Here is a 20,000-nt window from a genome sequence, read left to right as displayed (position 1 = left end):
GGCTTTCAGCAGTGAGGGTTTACTATTAGTGAAAATGTTTTCTCAAATCTAGCTTACGATGTTAATTTATTTGATAACTTTAGAATGCTTTCATTATGAAAACAGCTCTTTGAATAAAGTTATAAACCATAAGTAGAATGTCAATAGAAATTAAACTGAATTGGTTTGATCGCATATATTTAGCGAACTTTCCACAAAGTAATGCTAAACTTGCGACAATCAGAGCTACCCCACTGGAACTGAAGCACTTGTTGGAACGCAAATGGTCCGAATGGTGCACGACCATTGAGCGGGAGCATAAAACAATCCACTCGACGCATAACTGGAGCGTCGTCGTACTTCTCTTCTGGCTACGATACCATGCCATAGTTACCGATTCCGGCGAAATATTTATCGTCGAATGATTTTTCCGACTGAACGAAAATTGGAAAATTGTGAATATTCAATATCTTGTGGGAAAAATAAAACATCAGCATCAGAGGAAGGGAGGTAGTGGGATGGAAATGCCGCGAAAAACAGGAACACGAATGGTGGCACGAAACGGCGCCATCGGCGAGCCACAAAGTGCGGTGTTGCCGGGCACGCATTACTACCTTCAATCGGGGTTCTTTCTCTCGTCTGTAGCCAATAGCTGCGCCATGTTTTAGCCACATAGTGTCACACATACATACACTTTTACATTCGTGAATCGAAATTTCAGGGTACCAGGCGACTCCATCGGCGAGCTTCGACCGGGTGCAAAGCGGAAGCAACCCGGAATTGCCATGCGCTGTTCGTTGATCCCTCCGAATTTCCGTCAGTTCTTCGTCTGGAGAGGGAATGAATGATTACGAGTGATGTGATGCCGCTCGGAACCTTTATGACCATCGTTGTCAATCGAGGGTGACATCGCCAGCACCAATCCGTCCCGGTTGAGTCCGGACTCAATCGGCAGTCGGCGGTCTGCGTGACAGACATTGTGACAGTGACGCGCGGCGTCCCAATAAAAAGTGAATTGTTGACACGATAGTGCCGCTGCTTTTGAGTTCTTCCCCTCTTCTTCTCGTAATGGAGGCAATCTCCAAGGAAACATTACGCCGCTCATTCCTTCGGGACTCGTCGTTAGCGTCGACAAGGGGAAAGTTAAACGCCATGTCGACAATTCGATGGCTTTCCAGGGACGTGCTTTCGTCAAGTCGCTGCAGCTCTTCGGTCTTGACGTTTGTAAGCATTATACATATCTACTACGTGTAAAGAGCGTATCCGAGAGGCCCTTTCTGGTCACGCTCCATGGCTTTAAATAACATTTGGATCAAAAGTGCGCTCAAGATGGCGGCTGGTCCATTTTCAGATTTCTGACCTCATTGCGGGAACTTGATAAATAAGGGAAGAGCAGGACTGTGAGCTTAAATACATTTAACCACGACGGTTGACCTCGTACCCCAGTGCCTGATGTCATTAGAAGCGATACATCAAAAGCGTTATCGTATGGCAGAGCGTCAGTTCCCGGGAACGGATTCGAACGGGGAGTCCAGAACTGAAGCAGCACACTACTAATCAAATTTACCAATGATACATCCAGCCACTGGCCACCCGTTTTTTTGAGCTCGAGTGGTAGAGATCACCAACCGAGTCTAATCGAATTGTCGGACTAGCGAGGTGAGAAGATGGCGGAATCAACCCTTACGATGCGGATGTGGACTCTTAGCATTCTTCCCGGCGAAAGGAGAAGCAGACAAACAGAAAATGCTCCAGATGAAGTACATTTGTCCTTCGAGCTCGGAAGAAGCAGCCCGCTGGTATGAATCCGTGAGGACACAATACGCGTCAAAGTGTACGATTGAGCTCACCGGGCGTAGGATGAAACATTGCTCGCCCACACACTGTCGGATAATTGGAGAATGATTTTCGCACGACCGACTTGTCGTGTGGGAGCGCCTGTGTCCCACGTGATCGACGTTCAATTGTTTCCCAGATCCCGAAATGTAGCCGTGACACTTTCCCAGGAGACCGATTGGGGTTGTGGGTGGTCAAAAAGGAAGGACGGACACTACGGTAACCTGAATGAATGATGTGCCGGTGTTCCAACCAAGGGCCGAGATCCGAGCAGCACAGTTAATGTCATCCCTTGTCGCTTGCAGATGACGATAATGACGATGACGACGATACGACGCATTGTCACTAGACCGTTCAAAGGTTGGAAGCACGCAGCCAGCAACGCACAAACCACGTTCAATACAGTTCGGTCAGTTCAATGCACTCAATGTGATCCAGTGAAACACGCCAATGTCGATCATCTGTCGTGCTAGGGGCGTTGGAGTTGGATGGTGGCTGACGGAAAAGCCTCCAGCATAGGCATTGTGCGACACTTTCCAGTTCAAGTGTGGACACTCGCTTTCGCATTCGAGGTTCTAGCAATGGGTCGTATTTGTGAGAGTGTCAAAAAAAGACGGAAGCCCTAGTGTAGCAGTAACCCAATTTGCTCGGAGTTAGCGCAATCCGTTCGAATGGAAGGGCAGCCTAATACTTTGGTGATCGACTGCAGTACTCCGCTTCACATAGACGCGAGTTTGACGCATCAATGTATGCCGGCGTAAGATGTGGCCGTGGGTTTGTGCCGAGGATGGGGTACATGCTTGCTCTGCTCTGGTGTGCCATCGGTGAGTGGATAGTGACAGACAGACAATCATCACTTGCTTGATATCGGTTTGCGGCTTACAGAGACGAGAGGTTCCACTGTTGAAGTGAAGATAGCATTTTCCATATATCCTCGAGAGCAGCTGCGACAACGACATTCTCTCTCACACTTGCATCGTACGGCACATACATATACAGGGATTTCAATAGAACTCAACGATTTGAACTCATGATGTGTGTGTATCCAAGGGAAATTGTGTTTACTGAACTGGATCGTGGATTTCGTGCGAGCAAAGGATTTTCCCATGATTTTTTTTTCCATAATTTCCACTTTGCACTTTGTGCTGGAGCATGCATGGCACGAGAATACTGTGTAACGGTGTGGTCATGTGTTTAGTCTGGAATGGAATAACGATGGTTGCAGTATTCATCTTAAGTAGTTATTTCTATCCACAAACACTTCGATCGAAGCATGCTTTTCACTCTAAATCCTGTCCGTGTGGTCTAAATCCGTGTGGCTTACTGAGGACGTACAAAACCACACGACAATATCCAATCAGCACGAAAGCACATCTTTCGTATCGATCTACTACACCCTCAAATTGCCAAAACTTTGGCCGGTCAACTTCGTCAGATCATCATCTGTAATTACATTAGAGCCGAAAGTGTTACTTGTCCAATTTTAAAACCGAACGCCACTAAAACCATTCCAACCACGAGGCTGCGGTCCAGCATGGTCCCGAGCCCGAGCAATCAGTGTAAGCTTCACAGATCACCAATCAAAGTGAAAAATCCGATAAGTATCGATGGATTATGTAAGTGGAAAGGAATTAAAACACAACTTTTGCTACTCGCTGCTGTGTGGATGTATGTGTGAATGTGTGTGTGTGTGTGTTCGCGCGCGCGTTCCATTTGGTTTGAATGTTGTTTCGCCGTAAGCCTTTATGCTTGGCTGGGGTCGAAACATCAAAGCGAACCGCTTTTCTGGCGAAATAGGTTTCCGAAGTCGGAGAAAATGGCTTTCAGGAAAACGAATTTTCGCTTCTATTCCGGTTGAACCACTTCTAGATAGCACTCTATCAAACCGGTCTCCCAAAGTTTCCCAACTCAACGCTCCGTACTGCTTCCCTCCGGTGCCCTGCCCTGCGTTGCTTTCATCCTTTTGTACGCCGAGCACCTTCTCGAGACAAATTTTGTCTCAGTCAGCGCCGTGAGGCAATATATATTTTTCTGCCTTGGCATCGGTCGACCTAACACAGAGATACCGTCGCGTTGTCGTGCCTGTGGTTGTACGAAAATAATGAAACAAACATCAGGCACAGTCAGCAATCGCGGGACAGAACGCTGGAAAACCGACCGAGGGTGTCGGAAGACAAAAGGAAAAGTAATTAAACAACGATGCTGGCAGAGAAAACGATTATCGCTCTTATCTCTCAAGGAACACTGTTGGACTGATGCTGTGACTTATCTAGAAGGATCTTACTGGCACCACATTTTACAATTTGCAGTAATGCTTCAGGAAACCAATTTGATTTTAAAACGAATTTATTTTATTTTAACAAATAATCCATAAATTTCACACCAGTATATTTTAATGCATAATGCAGGGTACTGAAATTTTAAATGTTCCGGATCTTCGATTCTGTATCGGTATGAAAATACCGTAGCAGTTGATGCCATAACCCGACTGTTAAAAATGTCGATCTTCAACACATGATGGATCGAACTTCCAGTTCCATGCCTTGACAAAATGAAATGTAATCTCATCATGAAATGGATGATGATTGCGGATTAAAAATACCGCAGAGCACATCCTCAATATTGTGCTGTCGTATATGATAATATTACCCAATATTTTTTCCAACGTGATGGTATAGCGAACAATACTTTCTGTTAAATTTATGTTGCGAAATGATTTAAATTAAACATTAAAAAAAATGGCGATTGGGTTCAAGTTTCACTCACACTGTAAGATCGAGCGAGTTACTTGCTCTTTGTGACCTACTGAAAAAAGACAAGCAATAGTCCCTTTTAATAGCACCAGTGTCAAAGCCTTTCGAGCGGTTGAAGCTGAATGGAAAGCTGTCTACCTCGTTCAGCAGCGCACGGTGCGCTTGGTAGCATTTGCTTTTTTTTTATGTGAACTTTTGCATGTGAAGCGTCTGTCACCTTCAAGCGTTTTCAAGTGCAACCCGAGAAGGACCACGAATGCAATCTCCAGAGCGGAAGTGCACTTATCCAGTCACTTCGCCTTTCATCGCAATCTCGCGACAAAATCCACGCCGGTAGATAAGAGCCACAAACAATCTGGGGCATCTTTGCGCTCCCGCGATTCGAAATCGTCGACAAACGCAGTCTCTGAAATGAAAGCCTTTGCTGGAATTCCGTTTGCTGTGGCACTTTTTGAACAAGAGCAGCTTGAAACTATTAAGGAATATGGTGCTTATTCGACATCGCGAACAAGTTCTTCGGGCTAGGGATTGTAATGCACTTACAAGGTTTTATAGTAGTAGCGGATTTACTGGAAACCTTTCTCTCCGAGAGGCTGTCAACAGCAAGATGATAATGTGTAGCAGTGTGCAAATTGACACTGAAAGCAGCTAGGAGTCTTCGTTAGTGCCCAAACAGAGTTGTCAGTATGAAACCTTACTGACAACTCTGTTTGGGCACTAACGAAGACTCCTAGTTGCTTTCAGTTGAGGTAATTTTAAAAAGGAACTTCAATCGTTTTCCAACCACCGATTCCATCGTGTTCTACCTCTGCTCACTCGCAAGCTCGCATGTAAAGCTGTAAAATATGTCAAGGATGGGAATATTTATGCAAGGCCACATATCTAGCGCCATGCTTTCTTTATTGCCATTCAGATAAAAGTATTCCCGGTACCGGTACCGGTAACGGGTGTTTGTGCACATGGTTAGTCATCGGTAATTACCCTCTCACGTTACCGTGGGTGTGTGTATCGCAGCATAATGCAATCCTCCCCCCAATATATGGTAAGGTATATCATTCCACACTGACTAAATCGTAGGCAACGTTCTAATGTAAGGAACGCTTCCGATCGATTGCAGGCTGAAATATATGGGTTCACCTCATCCAGGGTTGCAGCCCCACCACCTATCGTTGGCGCCAGCGAACGTAAGTCCCAGGTCCAGTCCCAGGTGGGAAAGTAAGTCCCAGGTCCAGAACCGAGAACCACCGATAGTGGACCTGGTGCGAAATGGTCGCTCTCTTGGAAAGAAATACCTAGTGTGGGTTAACGCCATTGCCAGTTAGTTGATGGCCGCCTAAGTTAATGGCCCTAGGACTGGTGGCACCAGTGGTAAACTGGAAGAATAATGTGCAAAGTTCGGGAAGGCACATGTGCATGCAGTTAAAGCTACATGTGTGATATGCTCAGCTTGAATGTATTTTGAGTCACACGCTGTAGGTAACGTGTCCTATAGGCCAATAGGGTAATGTTTATGGTGTGATTTTCTAGTGAAAACAAAGCAGAAAAACATTAAACATTGAACTGCGATTCGCTCGTCGTGTGGTTAAGCAGGAAATGGCATCAAACGAAGCGAACGTAATGATGGAGAGCTTTTTTCTTATATTTATTTTAACGCACACTCCCGTACCGAGGCGTGGCGTAACTGGCGAATCCAATCGAAAATCGGTCAAAATGTATATTTAGAGAGCACTAAACATTGCCATCATTGCGCCCGGTTGAAGTGGGATGGACGAGTGTGGGGGTTCAATAAAGCATAAAACTTTGACCCCACTACACCGGACCACCCGCGAGGCTGGCATACGCTTTACCCCCCCGGGGTTGTGCTTCGCGACAGTGCGCGTTGGATCGATTTTTCGACGAGTTTTCATGTGAACGGAACGGAATCGATTTCGAACCCCAAAAAGGACACCATTCGTTCGTTTGTGGCGATAGATTTTATGGTTTTAGGGGACGTCGTTCTGGAGTCGTACACGATTCGTGCCCGGGCGGTCGTATCTCGTAAACCACATTCGTCCATCATCATCCTAAAGTTCGCAATGTTGCGAGCGTGTGCGATCCTGGATGCAAGGAGGAGGAGAAGGAGTAGAAGGAGAAGGTACACTTACCGTTTGTGATGTGCCATTGCTGCGGCCGCCATGGCAGCGGACGAATCCTTCCCGTGCCGGCCACCATCGACCATACCGGCCGAGGACGTGCCCGTTCCGGTCGGTGACGGTTGACCCATGGAGATGTAGTACAGGCAGAGCAGTATCGTGACGGACGCCGACAGTAGCCCGATGCAGCGGGCCGATCCCCGTCGAAACAGCTTCACCGTCATGGCTGGGCGAGAGTTGCTGGTTTGCCTTAGCGTCTTACCCTTACCCTTAATCTCTTCTGCGTTTCCTCAAGCAATACTCAAGCACTGCCTTCGCGTTGCCTTCGTGCGCTCTCTATGGCTTTCGCCGCCGCGTTTTCCGACAAAAACTCACCAGCGGTGCCTTTTTCTCTTCGACTTCTCGGTTCTGTTCAACTCCCCGCGGTACGATCATGCATCGCATGTGTACGAGGCGCACTGTTTCGAACGAACTACGATGAACGCTCCGGTCCACTTTTAAATAATTCCCCACGAAGAAAGGAAACCGCTCCAGGTAGATGTAACAAATTTGTATTATCTTTATGCATGAGATCCGTGGGTTGGGCCGATGGGTTGTTGTTGGTTGGCTTCTATGCGCTCGTAGCAGCAGCAGCAGCAGCAGCACCACGACTCTGAGTGATGCTTGGTGTTGTGGCGCATTTCTTGCTGCTTATGAACCGATCGTCCTTATCGTCAGTACTGCGGAGGTATCCTCTTGACGGTGAGGCAGCGCTGTAGGGATCCCTGGGAGAAATGAAAAATACAACATTAATGTTAAACGTTTTTGTGCCTTTTTATTGGAAATTTGTGTCTCGTAAACTTTCCCGTGGTATTAAATAACTTTTGAGGTATATTGGTGGCCACTTTCTTAGCATCTGCTATTGTTGCTTTGGAAAGTAGCTTCTTTAATGCCCCAAAAAAGCAGATTCTCGAACAAGAAACCATGGATCAATATTGAAGATTACATGCGAGTGGTGCTTAGTATGTGGTCTATTGTGGACCGGTTTGAGTGAGCTGAACCCACCATAAGGATTAGCACAGCGCACGGACAGACAAATGGACAGCGCACGTACCGACAAACTGGAATGGCACAGCGAGGAGCATTCGAATTACCTCTCCAGTCCATTTCAGCTTCAGTTGAAGAACAAATAAGTCGTGGTGGCGCAGTTGGTGGTGGCAGCTAGCGAGCGGATCCAGCGAAAAATGCATAATCATGAATACATATATTTCTGCATCGCGTGCATCATCGTGCTATCGTGCAAGACGACGCACGTTCGCCGACGGTGCCACCTTTGGCCCATGCTGGGATGCTGTTCGGTCAGACCAGCGGCAGCCAGTTCGCTGCGATCGTGGCGCAAGGACTTTGAAGAGATGATGGGATGATTTTAAATTATGTTTCATCCTCGATACCGGCAGTCAGTGCACCATTATTGGTACAACCATGTCAGTATACTTGATGGGACCAGCGGACAAAATGGTAGAGTACAGTTGGAGTTATAGAGCATTGCGATGGATCAAACCAATACAGTTTTCCAATTTTACAGATTCTAACAGCGATAAATCGACTTTCTATCCAATGTTGGGACCCAATAAATGCTCAACAAACATAAACTCGTGGACTTAAGCATACGGAGCAACGGTTGATCCACAAATGCGTCAAACTTTTGCCCACACCCAATGCTGCGTGTCCGGATATCAATCATCGTAACGTTGATTGGCATATGCAAATCGTGCGGAATCTGGAAAGCACCTCGTGAAACACATGCGTTGACCGTGAGGCCTTTGCTGGTCGCAGGTCGTATTCATCATCATCATCATCATCGAACGGACGGCAAACAAATCGTCGGACGACTGGAACTGAACCGAATGAATTTGGCTGATAGCGAAATGCAGTTTTTTTTGTTATCGCGAAAGATCGAAATCTTACTTACGAAAAGCCTTAGGATGCAGAAACCTTCAAAGCCCAATTCAGAGACAGGAAAAAAATCGGTTCGCATTAACGACGATTCGCTTTAATCCGGCAACTTTGAGTAATGCCCGTCATAAATTAAGTCAGTTGGCGTCATTTCGGCAATGCTGAACATATTTCAAACGGTCAATTTGAACGTACTTGATAACATTCCTAATGTAGTGCAGAGGATTTTGGAATAATTTGGAGCGCAATAACCAACGTGACCGGATGTGACTATTAATCCTTTTTGGGGTAAATGAATTAGGAATGAATTGAGCCGTATCAACTGTTGAAATTGACTTGTATATGTTGGACCAGCTAGCCTGTCATGGCAAAGGATTCCGGTTATCGGATCCCTATCCGACATCAGCATCCACCGTACGTGCTGCTGCCTACAGAATTGTCGGACGTTCTGATTTCACCTGTCACGTTCTGGGCAACGTGTTGGGGGTGGGGGGAATGGAGCATTCGTTGTATTCGTTGTCGTTGCCAGCCCCCCCTCCGGGGGGAGGGTCAACAGCGACCGAACGGGTCCGAAACCGGTCCTGCCCGGTTTACCAGATAAATCTCACCCATGCCTCCGCCAGATGCACCGAACAATTGCGTGCTAATCAGGAACCGAGCTCCGGGCTCGGCTCCAACCGACTCCCGGCTGCCCTCTTCCCTGAATTTATCCCCGTTCTCCCCTTGGGTTGCCATGATTTAAGTCTCCTGCGTATGATCAAGATGTAATTCATTATGAACGACCGCTCCCTCTGACGTTGGGTGTGTTCTCTGCATGTTTGCTTGTGTGCCGTATGATTGTCAATTATTCATGCTCCGTTTCGTGCGGTTCCGACCATGGCCATCGTCTGGCAAATAGACCGCTGGCCGCCAAAGGCTAGAACGAGAGGTTGGACGGAGGACGGATACACGCTGGCATGGATTGCCAACGTTGAACAGCAGCCGCCACCGCCACTGATGAAACAATGGCAACGGAGGAAAACGCTTGCAAATGAACCTTTCTTGACCAGCATTTATCCCAACGATTTCCGGTCCCCGGACCAGCCGGCCAAAGGCGTCCTGTCGGTTCAACCGTTGGAAAGCTGAACGGACGGATCGCTGGACCTCTGAAACGGTGCTCCAGGGCGCTCCGTTCGACTTCGCTAATTAATACTTATTTTGAACCTTCGCTCATTCTCTTCCTGTTTTGTTGGTTAATTAAAATTCATAAACAGTATCGCCTGTCGAGGAAAATGTTTTCCATGTCTTCACGTCCCCTCCTGTGCCTCCCATTGGTCGGTCCTTTGTTCGTAGGCATCGTCCGCTCCGATAGAAAGCTCCGAAAGGCGTGCATGACCTAGAACGGTGATGCGCTACGCGGCTGCAAAGTTGGTGATGGGTTTACTCATAAGTTTCTCGTCCTCGTTTTTGCTAGAAACCCGGCGAACAAAAACAAAAATGGCCTCCGACTACCGTGTACTATGTAGAACAGCACGGGTAGGACTGCAAAAGGTTGGGAAAAGGTTGGGGAGGCGTGAAAAGCCCCGGTACCAAAATGAGGGGAAACAATTCAATTGTGCTGGAATTGAATTTGTCACACAAACTTTCGCCCAACTAGTGACCGTGTCGTGGCCGAATGAGCGAAACGAAACTATTCGCGAAGCGGTTTTAGAATTGCTTTTCCGCAAATTAATGCATAACTATCGGGGGTTTGTAGTTTGCAGTTGATTGGAACATGTGAATGCATTGATGAGTGAACTTCATTTTAGTTAATTTAAACTTCAACTCCAACCAGCAATAATTAAACAACAACCTAAGGTGCGTGATGTATTATCGGTCGATGAGTAATTCGCGTGAACTGTCGTCAGCAGCTCAGATCGTTGCCAACAATTTCGCGTTAATTACGCTAAGAATATACTCGGGACGATTTGGAACAGAACCAAACTCCCGGTCACAATGCAAAAGCAGACCATTGAATAGTCACCCCACCTCGAGTGTGGCCTTTTGTTCTTGTTTGATTAATGCTAAAACAGCAATGGTTGGATGCCGGTTTTTGATGCAGACATTTGCACATCGAGCAGATCGTGCGTTAGAAACTTTTATGACCTATATTTAAGGTGACACACATGTGGTTGTCTATTACATTACTGAAAACCATTGGTGCCCTTTCGCGTTAACCTTAAGTGCTCGTCTTCCGCTTATCTTGATTATTGGCTGATCGTTGCCGTGTAGATAAAGACACCGGGCACCTTCGCAGAGGAAAATGCATGCTAGTGCAGCGCATATTCCAACAAACGATGATGATGACGACGATGGCGACGAGTTGCAGTTTGCTATTCTTATCGTCTCTGGTCCGTTGGCTTGGTATTTGCCTCGTCTGACAAACACAGGCTGAACTGGCTGGCGCTGGCTGGGTTGGTGGTGGGGTTGCGGTTAGTATGCCCATCTAACCATGATTTATGCTGTGCCACGAGCTACGTTCTGTGCTCTAATTAAATGATGCACCCAGGCAGGCAGGCAGGCAGGCAGGTCGCTTCTTGCGTGTGATACGGCTATTCGTCACGACTATCGAGCGTCGACTGTGCTACGCAGTTTTGGTTACAATGAGCTGCTTTTAGTTCAAGAACTTCCCAGTGAAAGCCCAACGCCCAGCAATTGCACTTCCCTCGGAGCACAGCAGCGGCATTTAATGCAATTGTGAATGTGATAGGCAGAGATAGCACAATTTCAAGGCACAAACAAGGCATTAGAAGGACTCCAGGTTCTGCGTGGAGTACGAGCATCAGACTTTATGTTAACAACGATAGTTGTAAGCAATACGGAACGGTTGGTTGATGAAGTTGGTAATTAGTAAATAGAGACAATCTAATAAACATGAAACTTGAACTTCGAAAACAGTTCCTTGTTTCTTATTTGAGAATTCAGACAAGTATTGGAATTGAGAATTGTTTCTGTAATACTATTATTGCAAACCATATTATAGCGAAAGCATTTTGCCATTCCAATACAATTTTGTCTCGATTTCAATACATCCAATATCGCGTTGAATATAAACGCCAATATCGCGTGGCGTTCTCATAAGCAACTACTATATATCAACTAGTACGGTTCATTAAAGCTAAATCTATTAAATCAAGCCGGATAGCAACCGCCTGCAATCCCTGTGTCCCTGTGAAAGGCGCTTTCCACATACACATGTTTATGTTACGAGCAGGTGGGTGATTTGCCGCATTGCACCTTTTTCTCACACCGGACGCGTGTGAACGGCCGAACAAGTCTCTTCTGCACCGAAAAACCTATTCTGTAATTACACCAGGCCTTGTCGGGCTGTTTTTCGTGCAAAAAAAAAAACCTGCCAACACAGTATTGAGATTGATGGTCACGAGCGTGATTAATCGATCGACAGCATCGACCACCAAATTGGGTTCGAACCGGTCGGTTTCGATCGATGTGGGGTGTGGAAGGAGATACACTTTAACATCAACAATTTCCTTTCCTGCTCGGCACCCAATGTGAAACGTTTAACCAAAAGGCACCGAAGACTAAGGCAGGAAACTGTGATTCTCGATCGAAATTTAACAAATCGTTTTGAAAAATACTATTGTTGGTGTTGTTGTTGTCGTTGTTGTGCCGCACACAGTATTCCCGCCGCCAGTGGCCCTTTGCTGGTAGTAGAATACCTCTTGTCTGATGCACATCACGCGATGGCCGAACGCGTAGGAGTTCGCGTGCGCTTTGCTGCAACACCGAAATCTCCTTCCAATCCAATGCTTCGAGCCATGCATGACAGGTCGAAGGTTGTCTTCCACGCAACACCAACAACAACAAATCCCTCGATTCGCTACAAACGACGACGTCACGCAAAGATGGACGCGTTCGTGTAGCTCTGTTGTTGTCGATGACTGTGGATCACCACGCAAACGGTTGTCGGCGCACTCGTAGATGTAGACGGGACACATTCCGCCGATCGATTGATATTTAATTCGGTGCCGCATCGACATAACCCCTCGTTCCGATTTTGCAGATGCCATCGACTACTACGATGACGGCGCTTTGCTAGTTATTATTCATCTCAGCCCGTTCCTGGGGCCCGCTAGCACACGCAGCACCCTCTGAGAAGAAACTGAATGAGTTCTCCCTCGTTCCAGACCAATCGAGCGGCACCCTCTTCCGATGACAGCTCAATCCCGGGTTAGGACCCGGGAATGGGAATCGGAATCGGAGCGGAAATGCAGTCAATCATCAGGGCAAATCCGAATTCTACGAATACGTCTCGAATGGCTGAGGCAGACTAGCTGCTGCTGCTGCTACTCCTATTCCTCCTCCTGCTAGGATTTTCAATCGATTTTGAGGTCATGCAATGCCGACTCCTGCACCATCAGGGAGCTCAGGCCCTTCTGTTCTGCAACCTGCCAGCACCGACTGGCGTACCGTCCGGTGTTCGCTGGTTGGTCGTGGTTGGTGTGGCCATGGCAGAGCGCATAATTGCTGTTAAATCAAGCATTAGCTGCACGATTTCGGTCGTCCCCGATTAGGTGGTCGATTGTGCTCGGGCTTGCTCGGGCTCGAAATTGACGCGCCCATTAATATCTACCCACTGGCGGCGATGATATTGTCCTGATACCGGACCGGCCACCAAGCCAGCCAGCCAGACACCGGTCGAACGACGGCGTGTCGGATGCAGGCACAGTGCGGCGATCGTTAGTGGCAGATAGCATGCGGTTGGTGCTCGCCCGTCCAAGAGGAGGGGAGGAGGGGCGCGGATTGATCTAAATTCTGAAATATTGTGCAGCGATTATTGGCGTGAACGAGACAGAGACAGGACACATTAGCGCTGCACACAAGATACGATTTGCGATTTGCGATTGTGCAATGTGTAATGGCATGCCAGGTATTGGGTGCATAACACGACGCCACGGAAATGATGGACACGAGATACGCCCCTCGAACCCCTTCCAAAAGGACAGTATGTGACTCCATTTGGCAGCAATCTCATTGTTCATTGTCCGGAAGCATGATAGGTTGCGAGTGATTGCACATCCGGCCGTACGCACATTATCGGGCTATTCATCAAGCCCGGGCTGCACCACGGGCGGCTACAATCGAGTGGATATGTCAGCTTATTATCACGAAAACCGAACCGAAGCTACCGTTTGCTCGAAACTTCTATTAAGACAGCTAGCTAGAATACACTCCAGGGGAAAATGATTACTCGAGCAGATCGATCTACAAAAAGAGACAACGTTCTGGCTATCATTCAGTTCAGCCTCGACGTCCGGCTCCGTATGTTCAAGGTTTTCGACCGTAGGGTTCGATAAAAATGAACATCCACACGGGCTAATTACTTGACATTACTCTGCGACCCCCGCACCACCCCCGTGACATAACATGCACATTATCGCGGTTGTTCCTGCCGACCACCTTCCGTGCAGCATCCGCCGCTGTGTGGCCGCTATAAAACATCCCATTATCACATTACACATCCATTCGGTTGTACGTTACGCGAAAGGTAATTGAATTACTCTCGCCGAGGGGGTTAGACCTCGGCCTCGACAAAAAAAAACACCACGGGAACCACGGTTGATTTCGCATCGACTGTTGAGGTGCATGGCCACGATAGTAGCTTGCCTTTAAGAACGGCCAAAATGTGGTTAAAATAATGGAAATAATAATTAGATAATGAAAGAAACTTTCTGCCTATTTCAAGTAGCTCTTATTCAGATCGGTTAGAAATTCGCCGTAAAGAACCGGCATGGCAATGCGCAACGCATGCTTAGTGCGTGACCTTTTGCTTGAAATAGAATGTCGCATGTCACCAAATGACAGCCAAAATGATCAAAAAATTTTTAACTTTGAAAGTTGCTATCGTGGCCCAGCATCTTTACAGTCGCAATCGGATGCAACGGAAGTACGGGGTGTAAACGAGAGACCCGGGAACAGCTTTTTTTGTCGCATCATTTGTGGTGAATCCTACGTGCCTTCAGTTATCGAATCATTGAGACGGAACAACGTCAGAACAGACTCGGGAGCAAAAGTAAAAACCGAACCATCGGCACGTGGTTTTGCGGCTTGGCGTGGTAATCGGGATATCGGATTACGCGAATCCACAAATAAGCAAAACACAAGCAACCTTTGGGTGCCGTTCCGCTTTGCTGGCTTGCTTGACCAACGTTTCTCCGCATGTGAACCTCATAGAGATACACGACGATAGCCGCCCCGTTGGTGCGATGAAACTCCGGATGCTCGCCGGTAGTCCTCCGATAGATCAGCACCCCGGGTACCGGGGTGGGTCAATAAGCAAAGCAGAGTAGAGCAGAGCAGAGAGCGAAAGAGAGAAAAGCTCTTTACTAAATTGATTTTAATGGGGCGTTGGAACGAGTCGTCGGTCCACCCCCCGCCGGGCCAGCTCACCACCACCGGATGTGGGGGATGAACAATCGGTTGCCGTGCCGGTGGACCCGGTGGACCGGCTGGTGGGCAATAAAAGTCAGCTCAAATTTAGATTTAAACCAATTTGCGACCAAAGCACCTACTAGCGAAATGGGTAACCAGGGCATCCATGGGGGAACTCTATGAGCACACACACACATACACATACGGAGAGAGCATAATGCTCGCTCGGAAGGGTCTTCGGTGGTCACCAAGGGGGGGAGGGAAGGTGCATGCAACGACAAATGCATTAAACCGGATGAGATATGCACCGGGAGCGTGTGGTTAAGCGCACGCCCCAACTCCACCTCCAAATATGGTGACCCAAGGCCATTAAAAGCCAAACCCTAAATGACCCACGGGGGTCTTTCGGGTTATCCGATTTGGTAGGTTTTGTGTATGGTTTTTTTTGCAGTTCCGGATGTTCCAACAAACCTTAGCCATCCCGGAGATGCCACTAGTACCAGTACGAACCAGCAGGGCGCTCTCTGTTTCTCTCTCTCTTCTCTATCTCTCTCTTTATCGACAGGCCTTTGGTTTGGTTCTATTCTGTTTTTTGACCTTTTTGTGGAGCTGTTCAACCGGCTGGTATTTTAGGAATGGATTTTGATTCGAACGGTTCTTCGGATCGGTAAACCGATTCGAGTGGCGTACGAGCAACGAGCCCAAACGGTCACAGCAAACGGAGAAATGAAAAAAAAAAAACAAAAACGAACACTAGCAAAAGCTTCGGATTATAGGAAGCAAACGGTTTTAGGGGTTTCGAAAAAGGAGAAAAAAAGTGAAAAAGCATTACATGGCGTACCTTTCTCTCTCTCGCACTTTCTCTCCCTTCTCCAACCCCCGCGGAGTTGACCTTTTACCGGTCCGTCAGCCAAACCGTTCCGCTCCTGGGGTTTACGCACTCCACCAACACGGCTCGAACGCACACAAATAAAAATCAGATTAATATTGAATGGGACTCACGTACCGGTGAGGTCATGAAAGCGAATCAAAACGAAACGAATCAAATCACCCATCGCCACTTGGGGGCATTCTTGGATGCGTACTTGGGGCAAAGCTTCCTCCCTTTCCCTTGTCCCTTATCCCTTAAACCGGTACGATCCTCTTGCAAGCGAAGTGAGTAAGAAATACATTTTTATTACTTTTAAGTTGCTTTCCCCTTGCACTGCGCTGGCAACCGGAAGGGTGCGAATGGTGGTGACTGTCACCATGAGGCCGAGTCCCGGTGGTTGTGTCCCGGCTGACAGGTGACAGCGCATCGCGTCGCGTCGCGTGGCGTGGCGTGCCGTGCGTCTCCATCGATCGAAACGTACCACGGGTAGTGCTGCGCCGTTTGCTGTGATCGTTGTCTACGAGACATTTCACAACGAACGAACCACCGACGACGTTTCTCTATCAACGGATTTGTGGTTAAAAGGTTTGCTTCGAGGTGACGGTGATGGAATCTGGATCGACTTATCGTGAGTGTGAGTTGTACGAGTCGCTGACAGACTGATGCTGCTGCTTGGTCGTCCGATTTTTTGCTTTAAAGTTAAGAGCGCTATGGCATCAGCCAGTGTTTGAACGAGAAAAGTCACACGCACACACACAGGCGCGCGAGCACACAACGTTGTTACGATGGAGACAATATTGATTTTCTGGTCAGGAAGCTATTCTCCTTTCCGGTGTCCGCTGTACACCATGGAAACGGGGAGTGAAGAAATAGAATCGCCATCATCATCGTGGAGTGAACGTTTCGCGGCTGGTAGCAAAACGACGGGAAGTATACCCATTATGGTCGGGACTATTGCCAGCGGGCATTGAGGATGAAAAGCGTTGCCCTATTGGCCACACCATTCTCCTTCGATGATGACAGGAATACATCATTCCTTTGATGGTAATCGTTTCTTATCGCTACCTCGAATAAAGGACTATTAACGATTGCCGTTTGTTAAGGGTGCGCCTTCGTCTTACTCAAACGCAGACCAGAGAAGCAGGATTTCAGTTCTCACTGAATGCTTAGACACTGAAGTACGAAAAAATTCTGTGCATGAGATCTGTCGCAACAATACCCCAAACAATGTCGACTCGAACTCCAACACTCAAAGTTTTATGCCACGTTTTACGCCAACCTTTGCGCGCCCCCATTCCCTTCGATGAAGCATTGTTGCCATAATGCCTTGTCCCTCCCTATCTTTGTCATTGACATTTTCCTAATTGAAATCGAATTGAAAGAAATGGAGCGAATGGATGTGGAGTTGCGAGCTGGCAACGCGTTTTGTAAACGGACGGTCGGACGATTGCAGTAGCGGGTGACAGAAAGGAGGAGGGGGAAAAAATAACAGTTTTCGGCGGAGCACCGAGTGTCCTTTCTTTGTCGTAATCGTAGTTTTCCTTCGATGCAGGACTTGGACCATCCACCATTCTTATCTACTGCCCCTGGCCAAAACTCCAACAGACACTGCAGGGGATGTGCTCTACTGTACATCCCCCGTCGTCCTGCGCATCTCTTTCTTTCGTGAGCACCTTTTTTCGAAATCGAAGCGTTTCAAGATTTTCCGCCCGTCAAAGAGCGCAAGCAGAGGTTCGTAGAGAGTAATGCAACGAGTTTTATCAACTTTAACGCGAAAGCGTATGAGCGTGTAAGTGTTTGGTTTGCTGTCAACACCCTTTCAACACGTTCATTTCACACGTTTGTCGTTCGCTCTATTTCCTCGCTTTCGTAATAGAGTGGAGCGGGATTCGAGAATTCGCAACATAGTTGGCCAGGGAAAGGAGTGTGACATGAATGGCGTCCGGGTTTCTTACAGCATTGTACTCCTTCCAATCACTTTTCCGCTCGCACAAATCTGCTGGACATAAATAAGGCAAATATCGGCTTCGTGATAAATCATTCAAAAGCGGATCGAACCTGCACGATCGTCGGTCGTCCTTGCCGCTGGCAACAAGCTTTCCAGAATCCGGTGTCAGAAACCCTCCGAGACCTCAAATTCAAAAACCAACAAGGGGCACAAAACACAAAAAAAAACGAAATAGCAAAACCTCAAAACCCCAATTCCAGGACCACCATCGGGGCTAGAGATTTTTTTATAGTAGTGTCGCTCGTTTGACTACCGCACCGGAAAGGGTAGTCCAGGGCAGGGGTTTGTCTGATGTAACATTAATGCTGCTGTGTGCCTGGTCCCGAAGCCGATCGAACGCCGTACGTCCTACCTTTCTTGCCCCAGTTGTTGTTGGTGGCGTGGAAAACTGGTCCACGACAGATTGCTTTTTTCCACCTTTTTTTTCGCGGCGTTTTATTTTCACGGCCGGATATGTCGTGGAGAGGGAGGCCGAGGAGGGAGGGTGGCCGCTGAAAGACACGGAGCGTGTGCCAGCTCTCGCCCTCGTGACGTCAGGTGACGTAAAAAGATGGAATCACTCACGCGCTCACTCGCTCGCTTGGACCGGTGCGGTGCGAAAATAAAACCATTTTCCCCTCGGCGACCCTCGCCGGAGTACTGGCGTCCCCGAAAGCGTGCGACTGGCATCATGGCATGGTATGTTGCAGGGCTGACGTACGCGGCGCGGTGCGGCGTCGTGGGCGCGATGATTTTGAAGTATGCTCTCACGTGTGTGAAGATGAGGCACGCCCCACGATCTGTCGTGTGGTGTGTCGTGTCGCACACTACGCTTCTACTACGAAGTGGCTACCCCCGTTTCGTTCGTTCGTTCGTCCTCTCCTCTCCTCTTGCTTATACAACGAAAAATCTGTCAATGGGACGCGCACTCGATCGGCCTTTCGGCCTGCGGTTGCGGTTCTCAATCAGTGATGAGAGTGCGGTGCAGCGACGGTGGCTGATGGGGTGGTGATGCCCCATTTTACCCCCTCGTGTTGCTATATGCAATACTCTAATTCATCGCGAGAGAGTTTCACAAATTCAAATATTTGTTCAAGCACCAAATTTGGTTTTGGCAACGAGCGAATCACTTGATATCGGAGGCCTCGCCGTACGCAATCGAGGCCATTACCCGGATACAGGGAAGGTTCATGTTCACGAGTTGGCTCAAAGTTGATACGAAACATACACCCCCCACCGGCCGAGTTCAAGTTAACTTGAAGGGTTTTTGTTTTCCTTTCATCCCCATTTCCCTCCATGTACAGAGTGCGGTTCAACCGTTCACCATTATTGCGGGTGCGCTTGTCGGTTTGCTCGTGAATCTGCGCCTTCGTTGGTTGTTAGTTGAAGGAGGTTCTACAGTAAACTTTTACGGAACTGGAGCCCAGAACCGAAACGAACAACGTTACGCAGGAAACGTTGCGCTTGCTGCTACCCAGCACGCGGCCATTTATCAATTAGTTTGATGCATCGATTTGATTCTGGAAAATATGTGGAAACTTCTAATGCTCCTTCTGGTGCGTTCGAACCACCACCACCATCATCATCATCATCATCATCATCATCACTCCAACAATTGGTTACGTGCCGCTCGCTCGTAGAGGGGTAGTGCCGCTTTTCCGGAGCTGCACATTCTAGTTCAAGTTCTTGCTACGGTGCTTTCGATAAGGAGTTGTTCGGTAGGTAGGTAAGTATCTGCACAAGTATCTGTCCATTCATTATCGAGCACACTAGGAAAACGCTCGTTGCATGATCCTGGCTGCCCATTGCACCAAGCACACTGCGCCTCGACTGAATTCAGGTCGATTAATGGCCAAATGAACGACGGAAGAGATAGCTGCAGGTGGTAGCCGCCTGCTGGCGGAAACCGGCTTGCCTAATGGCCAAGATGGTGTACCTGCGCGTACACCAGCTCGACGCGGGATGGATTTGCCTGCTGCTCTTCATCAAACAGACTCAGTTCCAGTGTGAAAACTGATCCACCTGCTCGCTCGTTCGCTCGTTCGCTCGCTGGCTGGCTGGAAGACGACCGGCACACCGGGCACTCCATTAGATTA

The 20,000-nt window shown here is 48.0% G+C and overlaps 1 protein-coding gene across 1 annotated transcript in view; it reads right to left on the bottom strand.

Moving 5' to 3' along the window:
• LOC125949241 (alpha-mannosidase 2-like) overlaps positions 1 to 20,000 on the bottom strand; it is a 78,170-nt gene that overhangs the window by 13,005 nt on the left and 45,165 nt on the right. The window contains exon 3 of the mRNA XM_049676083.1: positions 6,713 to 7,464. Within this exon, the coding sequence (XP_049532040.1) occupies positions 6,713 to 6,924 (212 nt within the window). The 5' untranslated portion in view covers positions 6,925 to 7,464. The remainder of the gene's footprint in view (positions 1 to 6,712; positions 7,465 to 20,000) is intronic.

The sequence above is a fragment of the Anopheles darlingi genome, chromosome 2 (genome assembly GCF_943734745.1).
Source record: "Anopheles darlingi chromosome 2, idAnoDarlMG_H_01, whole genome shotgun sequence".
Lineage (NCBI taxonomy): Eukaryota > Metazoa > Arthropoda > Insecta > Diptera > Culicidae > Anopheles > Anopheles darlingi.
The sequence above is the reverse complement of the archived record's forward strand: the minus strand, read 5'-3'. Positions and strand labels throughout refer to the sequence as shown.